The sequence below is a fragment of the Pleurodeles waltl genome, chromosome 2_2 (assembly GCF_031143425.1).
Source record: "Pleurodeles waltl isolate 20211129_DDA chromosome 2_2, aPleWal1.hap1.20221129, whole genome shotgun sequence".
In the NCBI taxonomy this organism is placed as follows: domain Eukaryota; kingdom Metazoa; phylum Chordata; class Amphibia; order Caudata; family Salamandridae; genus Pleurodeles; species Pleurodeles waltl.
Window position 1 is genome coordinate 1,070,757,048 of NC_090439.1, and position 13,596 is coordinate 1,070,770,643.

The window sequence follows — 13,596 nt, forward strand, 5'->3', positions numbered from 1 at the left end:
ACCTAGCAGTGAGCTTCAAAGGCTCAAGCATCGTGTTACAATGCCCCAGGGCACTCCAGCTAGTGGAGATGCCCGCCCCCTGGACACAGCCCCCACTTTTGGCGGCAAGTCCAGGAGAGATAATGAGAAAAACAAGGAGGAGTCACTGGCCAGTCAGGACAGCACCTAAGGTGTCCTGAGCTGAGGTGACTCTGACTTTTAGAAATCCTCCATCTTGTAAAAGGAGGATTCCCCCAATAGGAATAGGGATGTGACCCCCTCCCCTTGGGAGGAGGCACAAAGAGGGTGTACCCACCTTCAGGGCTAGTAGCCATTGGCTACTAACCCCCCAGACCTAAACACGCCCTTAAATTTAGTATTTAAGGGCTCCCCTGAACCTAAGAATTTAGATTCCTGCAACTACAAGAAGAAGAGGACTGCTGAGCTGAAAACCCCTGCAGAAGAAGAAAGAAGACACCAACTGCTTTGGCCCCAGTCCTACCGGCCTGTCTCCTGCCTTCCAAAGAAACCTGCTCCAGCGACGCTTTCCCATGGACCAGTGACCTCTGAATCCTCAGAGGACTGCCCTGCTTCAAGAAAGACAAGAAACTCCCGAGGACAGCGGCACTGCTCCAAAAGAACTTCAACTTTGTTACAGAGGAGCAGATTTAAAGACCCCTGCAAATCCCCGCAAGAAGCGTGAGACTTGCAACACTGCACCCGGCGACCCCGACTCGACTGGTGGAGAACCAACACCTCAGGGAGGACCCTCTGGCGACTCCAAGACCGTGAGTAACCAAAGTTGTCCCCCCTGAGCCCCCACAGCGACGCCTGCAGAGGGAATCCAGAGGCTCCCCCTGACCGCGACTGCCTGAACTCTAATTTCCCGACGGCTGGAAAAGACCCTGCACCCGCAGCCCCCAGCACCTGAAGGATCGGAACTTCTGTGCAGGAGTGACCCCCAGGAGGCCCTCTCCCTGGCCTAGGTGGTGGTTACCCCGAGGAGCCCCCCCCCTTGCCTGCCTGCACTGCTGAAGAGACCCCTTGGTCTCCCATTGAAACCTACAGAGAACCCGACGCTTGTTTGCACACTGCACCCGGCTGAGGGTGTACTTTCTGTGTGGACTTGTGTCCCCCCGGTGCCCTACAAAACCCCCCTGGTCTGCCCTCCGAAGACACGGGTACTTACCTGCTGGCAGCCTGGAACCGGGGCACCCCCTTCTCTCCATTGAAGCCTATGTGTTTTGGGCACCTCTTTGACCTCTACACCTGACCGGCCCTGAGCTGCTGGTGTGGTAACTTTGGGGTTGCTCTGAACCCCCAACGGTGGGCTACCTTGGACCCAAAATTGAACCTTGTAGGTAATTTACTTACCTGCTAAAACTAACAATACTTTACCTCCCCCAGGAACTGTGAAAATTGCACTGTATCCACTTTTAAAACAGCTAAATGTGTTTTATGTAAAAAGTATATATGCTACTGTAATTATTCAAAGTTCCTAAAGTACTTACCTTCAATACCTTTCAAATGAGATATTACATGTAGAATTTGAACCTGTGGTTCTTAAAATAAACTAAGAAAATATATTTTTCTATAACAAAACCTATTGGCTGGATTTGTCTCCGAGTGTGTGTTCCTCATTTATTGCCTGTGTGTATGTACAACAAATGCTTAACACTACTCCTTTGATAAGCCTACTGCTCGACCACACTACCACAAAATAGAGCATTAGTATTATCTCTTTTTGCCACTATCTTACCTCTAAGGGGAACCCTTGGACTCTGTGCATGCTATTCCTTACTTTGAAATAGCACATACAGAGCCAACTTCCTACAAACAGGTCTCGCGTATTTGCTCGAGTTAGAGCTATTAGCGTTAACTCCTAACCGGACTTTTATTGCTACATAATCGCACTGAAATTGAAAACCAAAAAACCAAGCGCTGTAACAATAAAAAAATAAAAAAAGGTCGCCCCAAACAACAGATAAAGAGTGGAAGCGCAAGGAAACTGTAGTTGAGCGGTGTGCCGCTGCAAAAAACAAAAGTGATATATTGCTGCCTGAACCACCTAGGAGGCTGCACAGAAGAGGGACACTGGACTAGACCAATGGTAAGCAGCAGGCAGGAGCAAAGTCTGTTACAACAGGTCCTCCAGACAGCGCAAGACAGCTGCCTAGGCTCGACCTAAAAATTACTAACCAACAATGTTTTTTTTTTTTTTTTTAAAGCTTCAAAAGTTATGTTGCACTTACCATCTACCAGAAAAGAAAACGGTAGGTCATAGACACAGTTATCAGGATTCGTTAACTTATGACTTTGTGAAAACAGCAGCTTCACATTGATAACAGACAAATGACCAATAAAAATGCTCTGTGACACTCGAAGCAACAGTACAAGGACCAGAGCACTGTTTTGGTAAATGAAAATAAATATGTGATTATAAGAAGGTGGCTGTGTACATCACATAAATGTCCTTACCTGTTAACTCTTCTAGGGCATTTCTCTGGCTTGATATCTATTTCATAATGGTAGATATCAATTTTAGGGATTTCCATTTCAAAGAAGTTTGCTTGAAGCTTAATTGTCCTCCCTGAAGTACCAAAGTCTGGTCGAGGAGGAGGTTTGAAAGTATATCCCTGTGGTGGTGGTGGGGGAGGTGGGGGTGGGGCAAGCCCTGCAAAAAAAAAAAAAAGAAACATTTTAGCCTATGGGAAAATGTGACAGTCTGATTAAACAGTTTAGCAAAGCAGTAAAGGTTCACTCAGGATCTACCTATTAGGGACAGTATCTACTTATTAGGAACATTCTATTATTGATCAGATTATCGAAGCTAATATCAGTAGCAGCAGAAATTTAAAGACCGTCCACAATAAAATTACAAATGTATAACTCTACCTGTGTCCCTTCACATTACTAAGATTTCTACTATTTCTTCAGACCCTGCAACTGCCTTTTCCAATGGTATTGCATAAAATCAGACCCTCCAGCTTTTAGCTATTTTACAAATTGCTAAATAGCCATGAAATTACCAAAGGCCTACGATGCCCACAATGTCAAATTAACATATTATACCAATTATATTCCTTTAACATATATCCCTTTACTATGTATTTACATATCTATTTCTTACTCTAGTCCTACTGTACTAGCGAAAAATTAAATAAATAAAATAAAATCTATAAAAAAAAAATCACAATATAAATAAGTAAATTAAAGTTAAAAAAATAATAAACTAAAGAAAAATACAATAAAAAATGATTTAAAAAATGTAAGAAATATATATGTATATATATAAAATTATAAATAAAAATGATATAAATGTACCCCCCTGTAAGCTTTACTTTGTCTACCCATCACCCTGTCACGTCTCTATCAATCTATCCTCCGTCCCCACTGACTCATGCCAAACTCGTTCTACTACTTTCATCTCCAAAATAACCCTGCCTAAGCACTTCCCTACTCTTTCACATCTAGCGCACCCCAAACCTCAGTTTACTACCATTATCTCCCAAACAACCCTACTAAACTCTCCCTCATTTATCTTACCCTTGACTCATCCAAAACCATTGCTACTATGATCTCCCTAACCCTTTCCACAGACTTTTCCATCCTACATCTCTCCTTTACTCATCCCAAGCCTCATTCTATTACTATAAACTCCTAATTAACACTCCTGGATTCTTCCCTCCTCTATCCCTCCATCACTCTAGTCAATCCAACTAACAAACTTGCATATCTTCTTCTCAAATTAACTCATAATAATCCTGAAACAGCACTCATATTTCCCTATACTCATCCACCACTAATTCTTCTTGGGTTCCGGAGTAGGGTGCTACTTGCCGAGAAGCGCTTCAACGCCTCGTCAGGGGTAGTTAGCGCTATATAAATACTATTACAATATTTTGAAGAAATTGAAACCAAAGATATGAGTAAAGGAAACAAGCATATGCAATGCAATGGGACTCGCATTTGCTCGAGTTAGAGCTACTAGCGCTGCAAATTCCTAACTGGACTTTTCTTGCCACATAAATTGAAAATGAAAAGGAAAACAGTTGACATAAGCAAGCCGATTCAGAGCACCACGACCGCCATGAGCATGAACGCAAAGGAGAGTCACAAAAGGAAAAAGAAATTTACTTGCAGTCAAAAGTATAGGCAAACAATGTAACAGGGTCAATGGCCAAGGCAATTAACAAAATTGCCCCTTGGAGAGACAAACGTAAGCATTTACCACAGATAAAGGATTTTTTGAAAGGCAAGCTGATGAACAAGAGATAGAGATGGGCATGCAGTGGGCGTGGTTAAAAACCCACAGATATATTACGACCTAAAAAAGGAATAGCATGTGCGGTCTGTTGCGGGGCATATTGTGGTTTACCTAGAGAGGTTTACAGCCCGCCCATTGCATGGTAGGCTTTTATTGTCACACATTTGTCTGATTCTCAATCTCATGTTTGCCCCTCCCCTAGAGCATTGCCTCTTTAAAATCGCTTTGACTGGTTGGGACTGTTGCGTACACTGCTTGCTTTTCACACTCTACGTTTTTCTTTTGTGTGACGCACTTCAGTAGAGTATGTGTTTTCGTGCCATCGGCCTCATGATAATCTCCACTGCTGTACTCCGTATTACTCTCTATTGCCTGAATGCTTCTCCCCATCCAGCTCCCTCGAGCGAGCCTGTGTACTTCTCCTCAATGCTTTAACTACCTCAGCCCTCAAAGTTGCTTTACCCCAATACAGGGTTGCTTTCACATCCCTTCTAGCCCTCCCCTCTGTAGCTTTCAAGTCCCCTCCTTTATTGCTTCTGCATTCCAGCCCACCCTCACCCATGCTGCTTTGCCATTCATCCACACTATCCTTGTGTTGCTCTCTACCCTGCTTAAAAAAAAACTTTTATTTTTATTTTCGATCCAACTAATAAGGGTAAAAAATACAGGATTTAGGTGATTTTTCTAATTTTTGTACTGGCTATGAAATTACAATACTGTTCATGCCTGCATAAAGATGGCCATGTGGAAACCCTAAACTTCCACAGATTGAAAAGCAAAGGAGTTATTCCTGACTTCCCTCTCCTTCCCCCCCTCACCCAACATTCCTGCTGTGGCAACAGACAGGTTTCTTTTTATTTTCTTTAACTGCACAGCATATTACGAGATAAACTGTGGAGATATAACACAAGGAGACATAAATATTATCTCACAATAGTCAGTTTTCATATAAACTTCTGACTCAAAGAAATGTGCTAATATCACTCTCAAAGTAGTCCTTTTTTGTGTTACATGTTTGCTGAGCAGATGTTTTCTAAAATGTATACATTTATTTTTTGGTGTTCCATTTTTTAGGCTTTCTCAGGGCAGTTGAAGATATCTCAGTGACTGTCTCTGTGAATCTGTGATGTTCTTTTTCTGGGAACAACAAAGCTTGCTTTTTTTTAGGCTAGCATTTTTTTTAGTTTTTTTTATTTTAGTTGTAGATTGTGGAGCATAAAGTCATTTGTTCGAACCTGTGCTTTTTTTCCTTTTTATTTAATGATCCATCTTTGATCAGTAAATTTAAAAAAAACAAAGCACCTGTGTCATTCTGCAGGGACACAAAACGCAGGAGGCCATGCCACAGGCTTTCTTTCATTATCAATGATGCACAGTAACAGGGATACAGTAGAGCATATTTAAATACCACTGGCAAAGCCAACTGGTCCCAACGGAGAGACCTATTGGCTTTTACTGGTGGTTGTTGTTTAATGGTATGATTTAGGAAAAGGGTGGTTTTATGGTTTAAACCAGTACCCCACTTAAACATGACCTAACCAACCACTGAACTGGGACTACAACTCCCAGTTTGCATTACGATTTTAAAAACGAAAGACCATGGCTGGAAAATGGTGTACTTGATTGTCATGGAGTCACCTGGCAACTTCATAAATATGCATGACTAATTATCCTAAGAGATGTATCTGTGTTCCCCAGGCTGATTCTGAAAGGGTCCTGAGCACAGTGTAGCATTTTCAAGCAGTACCTTGATCACTGGTACAATTATTCCTTAAAAAATACGTTTAGCTATTCAAGGCAAAATTGCGGCTGTTTCAGTGCACTCTGCACCTACTCTCGTGTGTTGGACCTCTGTTGTATTTCTGCCGTGATATATTAGTAAACAAAACTGCTGATTACAGAGCTCAGTTATTTGGCCAATCACCTCTCTCCTTCAGAGCTTCCTTGTAGCAAAGCCCAACAAGCATTGGCAACGCCACTAGGTCTCCCATATGCAAGAGCTATTGGCCTTTACCAATGTATTTAAGTCAGGGCTAAAAGTTAGTGGCACCAAGAAGAGTGGTGTGGCGTGTTATAGAGTGGAGCTGCAGAGTGTGTTGTGTATTGGAGTGGCACAGTGTGGAGTCGCGTACCGTGTCATATACTGGAGTGGGACAGAGTAGAGTGAACTGGTGTAGAGTGCTCTGGCGTAGCGTTGCAGTTTATAGTGACACTGAGTGAAGTGGCATGGAATATAGTGGCATGCAATGCAAAGCTGTATAACAGAGTGGCCCAGATTAGAGTGGGGCAGAGTGCAGAGGAGAAGAGTGCAGTGGGGCAGAGTAGAGTGGTAAAGGTTAGAGTTGCATAGAATGGTGCAGAGTAGAATATATTGTCATACAGTGCAGTGGCATAGAGTGAAGCAGTGCTGAGAAGAGAAGAATGGCCTAGAGTTCAGTGGTGGAGAGTACAGTGTTGCAGAATTAAGTGTCAAAGTTCAGTGTTGTAGGGTGGAGTAGAGTGGTGTTGAGAGAAGTAGCGTAGAGTACAGGGATAGTGTTGCAGATTAGAGTGCAGTGGCAGAGTGCAGCTGTGTAGAGTGCACTGGTGTAGACTGCAGTATTTAAGAGTAGAGTGGCATAGAGTAGATTGTTACAGAGTAGAGTGAAGTGGCATGGAGTGGAGTGGAGCAGGGAAGAAAGCAGTTGCGTCGAGTAGCATTGAATGTAACAGTGTAGAGTAAAGTGGTGTAGTGTGCAGTGGTGCAGAGTAGGTTACAGTGGCATACACTGGATTGACAGAGTGCAGGGGCACACAGTTGAGTGTTAGAGAGTAAAGTGATTTGGCATAGAGTGCAGTGGCATAGAGTGAAGTTGTGTAGAGTAGACTGGTGTGGCCTAGATTGGAGTGGTGTAGAGTGCAGTGGCTAAGAGTGCATTGCAGGCCTCCAAAAATCATAAAAATTTTACTAGATCTGCAGGTCGAGTCTCTTGAATAATCTACTCAACTTAACCTATGCGCTTGGCCCATAAACAGGTCTCAAATTGTGCGATACAAAATTAGGTTGAGCGCGCAAGCGCTTTTCGACCTTTTGTAAGTAGTCTGTGGGCTATAAACCATGCCCATCACTTTCATTTGTTCATGGACTTGCCTTTCAAATATTCCTTGATGTCACTGGTAAACGCTTTATATTTGTCCTGCATTGGGGCGATTTTCTTACCACCCTGCAGACTGACCTTGTTTGGATTATTGCACGATTGTTGATATACTTCAGCATGGGCGAACTATTTTTTCTTCTTTAGTCTCTCCCCATCGTGTTCCATGGTGGTTACAGTACTCACAGAACGAACAGCGCAGAACAGCAGCATGAACTCCATCGGCGGTACTGAAGGGCTGGTCACACTGTTACCAAATCAGTCATTTCTTTTAGCTCTATAGCTTTCACAACAACACTTGTAATTGATAAATGCTTTACGTAAAAAACACAGAAATCCTCAAAGCTGCTCACAGCGGGGGGAGCCAATACTACAATATTCAGAGTACTCTGGAAACTCACTCTATAAGGCTTTGCAAGCATTCTTTTACAAACCATTTTGCCCATAAATCAGCCTGGGGTGGTCCTACGACAATGAGACCACCACCAAAACGTTCACAACAACATGCTCGGTCTACATCATCCCCACACAAGGTTAGTGGGACACCAAAATATAACCACTCCTACCATTAACTTCTGAAGCACTCATGTGGCTGGAACTTTTGTTTTGCAGCTGAGAGTAATGTATTGAGGGTCTGGTTTGTAATATTGTTGTAGTAGGCCTGCCAGCCCTGAAACTGTGAAATGCAGAATGCCCTCTAGGACCTAGATATATGCTCGCAATGCATTCTTTTCTGCCATTCTGTTTTTTATGTGGGTATGCCTTCTAGAGGTTAACTATATGGATACATAATCATGTTTCTTATAAATGATATTTTTATTGTGGTGTCCTCTAGAGGCTGTTCTGGGCATTACAGTCAACATACTACAATATATGCAGCACTTGGAAACCCGCCACATAATGCTTTGCAAGCATTCTTTTACAAAATATTTTTGCTCATAACTCAGCCTGTGGTAGTCCTAGGACAATGGAACCACCACCAAAACCTTCAGCACAACGCACTATTTCTGTCTAGTTCAACTCTAGTGGGGACCCCAAAATAACCCTTCCAAACATACCATGTCTTGTCAATCTCTCTCATGGCTGGAACTTCTGCTTTACAGCCGAGACTAGTTTGTGTTTTGTTTGTAATGTAATTATAGTAGGTCTGTGTAAAGAAATGGCTCCCTGTTGCAGTTACCCCCCACTTTTTGCCTGATACTGATGCTGACTTGACTGAGAAGTGTGCTGGGACCCTGCTAACCAGGCCCCAGTACCAGTGTTCTTTCACCTAAAATGTACCATTGTTTCCACAATTGGCACACCCTGGCATCCAGATAAGTCCCTTGTAACTGGTACCTCTGGTACCAAGGGCCCTGATGCCAGGGAAGGTCTCTAAGGGCTGCAGCATGTATTATGCCACCCTAGAGACCCCTCACTCAGCACAGACACACTGCTTACAAGCCTGTGTGTGCTAGTGAGAACAAAATGAGTAAGTCGACATGGCACTCCCCTCAGGGTGCCATGCCAGCCTCTCACTGCCTATGCAGTATAGGTAAGACACCCCTCTAGCAGGCCTTACAGCCCCAAGGCAGGGTGCACTATACCATAGGTGAGGGTACCAGTGCATGAGCACTGTACCCCTACAGTGTCTAAGCAAAACCTTAGACATTGTAAGTGCAGGGTAGCCATAAGAGTATATGGTCTGGGAGTCTGTTTTACACGAACTCCACAGCACCATAATGGCTACACTGAAAACTGGGAAGTTTGGTATCAAACTTCTCAGCACAATAAATGCACACTGATGCCAGTGTACATTTTATTGTAAAATACACCACAGAGGGCACCTTAGAGGTGCCCCCTGAAACTTAACCAACTATCTGTGTAGGCTGACTGGTTCCAGCAGCCTGCCACACTAGAGACATGTTGTTGGCCCCATGGGGAGAGTGCCTTTGTCACTCTGAGGCCAGTAACAAAGCCTGCACTGGGTGGAGATGCTAACACCTCCCCCAGGCAGGAGCTGTAACACCTGGCGGTGAGCCTCAAAGGCTCACCCCTTTGTCACAGCCCAGCAGGGCACTCCAGCTTAGTGGAGTTGCCCGCCCCCTCCGGCCACGGCCCCCACTTTTGGCGGCAAGGCTGGAGGGAACAAAGAAAGCAACAAGGAGGAGTCACTGGCCAGTCAGGACAGCCCCTAAGGTGTCCTGAGCTGAGGTGACTCTAACTTTTAGAAATCCTCCATCTTGCAGATGGAGGATTCCCCCAATAGGATTAGGGATGTGAACCCCTCCCCTTGGGAGGAGGCACAAAGAGGGTGTACCCACCCTCAGGGCTAGTAGCCATTGGCTACTAACCCCCCCAGACCTAAACATGCCCTTAAATTTAGTATTTAAGGGCTACCCTGAACCCTAGAAAATTAGATTCCTGCAACAACAAGAAGAAGGACTGCCCAGCTGAAAACCCCTGCAGAGGAAGACCAGAAGACAACAACTGCCTTGGCTCCAGAAACTCACCGGCCTGTCTCCTGCCTTCCAAAGAACTCTGCTCCAGCGACGCCTTCCAAAGGGACCAGCGACCTCTGCACCCTCGGAGGTCTGCCCTGCTTCGACGACGACAAGAAACTCCCGAGGACAGCGGATCTGCTCCAAAAAGACTGCAACTTTATCCAAAGGAGCAGCTTTAAAGAACCCTGCAATCTCCCCGCAAGAAGCGTGAGACTTGCAACACTGCACCCGGCGACCCCGACTCGGCTGGTGGAGAACCAACACCTCAGGGAGGACCCCCGGACTACTCTACGACTGTGAGTACCAAAACCTGTCCCCCCCTGAGCCCCCACAGCGCCGCCTGCAGAGGGAATCCCGAGGCTTCCCCTGACCGCGACTCTCTGAAACCTAAGTCCCGACGCCTGGAAAAGACCCTGCACCCGCAGCCCCCAGGACCTGAAGGACCGGACTTTCACTGCAGAAGTGACCCCCAGAAGTCCCTCTCCCTTGCCCAAGTGGAGGTTTCCCCGAGGAAGCCCCCCCTTGCCTGCCTGCAGCGCTAAAGAGATCCCTTGATCTCTCATTGACTAACATTGCGAACCCGACGCTTGTTCTAACACTGCACCCGGCCGCCCCCGCGCCGCTGAGGGTGAAATTTCTGTGTGGGCTTGTGTCCCCCCCGGTGCCCTACAAAACCCCCCTGGTCTGCCCTCCGAAGACGCAGGTACTTACCTGCAAGCAGACCGGAACCGGGGCACCCCCTTCTCTCCATTGAAGCCTATGCGTTTTGGGCACCACTTTGAACTCTGCACCTGACCGGCCCTGAGCTGCTGGTGTGGTGACTTTGGGGTTGCCCTGAACCCCCAACGGTGGGCTACCTTGGACCAAGAACTGAACCCTGTAAGTGTCTTACTTACCTGGTAAAACTAACAAAAACTTACCTCCCCCAGGAACTGTGAAAATTGCACTGTGTCCACTTTTGAAATAGCTATTTGTGAATAACTTGAAAAGTATACATGCAATTGAAATGATTCAAAGTTCCTAATGTACTTACCTGCAATACCTTTCAAACAAGATATTACATGTTAAATTTGAACCTGTGGTTCTTAAAATAAACTAAGAAAAGATATTTTTCTATAACAAAACCTATTGGCTGGATTTGTCTCTGAGTGTGTGTACCTCATTTATTGTCTATGTGTATGTACAACAAATGCTTAACACTACTCCTTGGATAGCAGACTGTAGGAAGTTGGCTCTGTATGTGCTATTTCAAAGTAAGGAATAGCATGCACAGAGTCCAAGGGTTCCCCTTAGAGGTAAGATAGTGGCAAAAATAGATAATTCTAATGCTCTATTTTGTGTAAGTGTGGTCGAGCAGTAGGCTTAAGCATTTGTTGTACACACACAGGCAAGACTTACTCCAGGCCAATAGGTTTTTATATTGAAAAATATATTTTCTTAGTTTATTTTAAGAACCACAGGTTCAAGATTCACAAGTAATACTTCGAATGAAAGGTATTTCACTTAGATACTCTAGGAACTTTGAATGAACACAATATCAAGTACAGTCTTTGTAAAAATGGCAATAAGCTATTTTAAAAGTGGACACTGCAAAAATCAACAGTTTCTGGGGGAGGTAAGTAAAGGTTAGTTTTGCAGGTAAGTAAAACACATACAAGTCTCAAAGTTGGGGCATAGGTAGCCCACCCTTGGGGGTTCAGGGCAACCCCAAAGTTACCACACCAGAAGCTCAGGGCCGGTCCGGTGCAGAGGTCAAAGAGGTGCCCAAAACACATAGACTTCAATGGGGAACAGGGGTGCCCCGGTTCCAGTCTGCCAGCAGGTAGGTACCCTTGTCCTCGGGGCAGACCAGGGGGGTTCTGTAGGGCACCGGGAGGGACACAAGAAGGCACAGAAAGTACACCCTCAGCGGCACAGCGGTGGCCGGGTGCAGAGTGCAAACAGGCGTCGTGTTTTAGATAGGAAGTAATGGAGGGACCCGGGGGTCACTTCAACGATGCAGGCAGGCACAGGGGGCTCCTCGGGGTAGCCACCACCTGGGCTAGGCAGATGGTCGCCTGGGGGTCGCTCCTGCACTGGAGTTCGGTTCCTTCAGGTCCTGGGAGCTGCGGGTGCAGTGTTGGTTCGAGGCATTGGGTCCCTTGTTACAGGCAGTTGTGGTCAGGGGGAGCCTCTGGATTTCCTCTGCAGGCGTCGCTGTGGGGGCTCAGGTGGGTAGTCTCCGGCTATTCACGTGCTCGCAGTCGCCGGGGAGTCCTCCCTGTAGTGTTCGTTTTCCGCAGGTCGAGCCAGGGGCGCCGGGTGCAGAGCAGAAAGTCTCATGCTTTCGGCAGGAAACGTGAAGTCTTTAAAGTTGTTTCTTTGTTGCAAGAAAGTTGCAGGTTGTTGAACAGGGACGCTGTTCACAGGAGTTTCTTGGTCCTTGGTTGCAGGGCAGTCCTCTGAGGCTTCAGAGGTCGCTGGTCCCTGTTGGATGCGTCGCTGTTGCAGTTTTCTCCGAAGTTGGGAGACAGGCCGGTACAGGTGGGGCCAAAGCAGTTGTCGTCTCCGTCTTCACTGCAGGGCTTCAGGTCAGCAGTCCTTCTTCTTGTTAAGTTTGCAGGAATCTGGTTTCCTAGGTTCTGGGGAGCCCCTAAATACTGAATTTAAGGGTGAATTTAGGGGTGTGTTTAGGTCTGGCTACTGTCCTGGAGGGTGGCCACACCCTCTTTGTGCCTCTGTCTTGTGGGGAGGGGGCACATCCCTAATCCTATTGGGGGAATCCTCTACTCACAAGATTGAGGATTTCTAAAAGTAAGGGTCACCTCAGCTCAGGACACCTTAGGAGCTGTCCTGACTGGTGGGTGACTCCTCCTTGTTTTTCTATTTATCTCCTCCAGCCTTGCCACCAAAAGTGGGGGCAGAGGCCAGAGGGGCAGGCATATCCACTAGCTGGGATGCCCATGTCGACATAGTAATTTTCTCCCCATCAGCACACACAAGCTGAGAGTCAGTGTGCAAGCGCTGAGTGAGGGGGTCCCCAGGGTGGGATAAGACATGCTGCAGTCCTTAGAGACATTCCCTGGCATCAGGGCCCTTGGTCCCAGGGGTACCAGTTACAAGGGACTTACCTGAGTGCCAGGGTTGTGCCAATTGTGGAGACAAAGGTACAGTTTAGGGAAATAGCACTGGTGCTCGGGCCTGGTTAGCAGGGTCCCAGTACACTTTCAAGTCATAACTTAGCATCAGCAAAGGTAGAGGATTGTGACCTCCTCCCCTTGGGAGGAGGCACAAAGAGGGTGTACCCACCCTCAGGGCTAGTAGCCATTGGCTACTAACCCCCCAGACCTAAACACGCCCTTAAATTTAGTATTTAAGGGCTTCCCTGAACCTAAAGATTTAGATTCCTGCAACTACAAGAAGAAGAGGACTGCTGAGCTGAAAGACCCCTGCAGAAGAAGAAAAGAAGACACCAACTGCTTTGCCTTCTAAAGAACCCTGCTCCAGCGACGCTTTCCCCAGGACCAGCGACCTCTGAATCCTCAGAGGACTGCCCTGCTTCAAGAAAGACAAGAAACTCCCGAGGACAGCGGCACTGCTCCAAGAGAACTTCAACTTTGTTACAGAGGAGCAGATTTAAAGACCCCTGCAAATCCCCGCAAGAAGCGTGAGACTTGCAACACTGCACCTGGCCACCCCGACTCGACTGGTGGAGAACCAACACCTCAGGGAGGACCCTCCGGCGACTCCGAGA

At 46.2% G+C, this 13,596-nt stretch overlaps 1 protein-coding gene across 4 annotated transcripts in view; it reads right to left on the reverse strand.

Moving 5' to 3' along the window:
• Nucleotides 1-13,596, reverse strand: part of AGO2 (argonaute RISC catalytic component 2) — a 517,474-nt gene that overhangs the window by 458,937 nt on the left and 44,941 nt on the right. For all 4 annotated transcript variants that reach the window (XM_069220804.1, XM_069220806.1, XM_069220805.1 and 1 more), the window contains exon 2: nt 2,458-2,653. In XM_069220804.1, the coding sequence (XP_069076905.1) occupies nt 2,458-2,653 (196 nt within the window). The remainder of the gene's footprint in view (nt 1-2,457; nt 2,654-13,596) is intronic.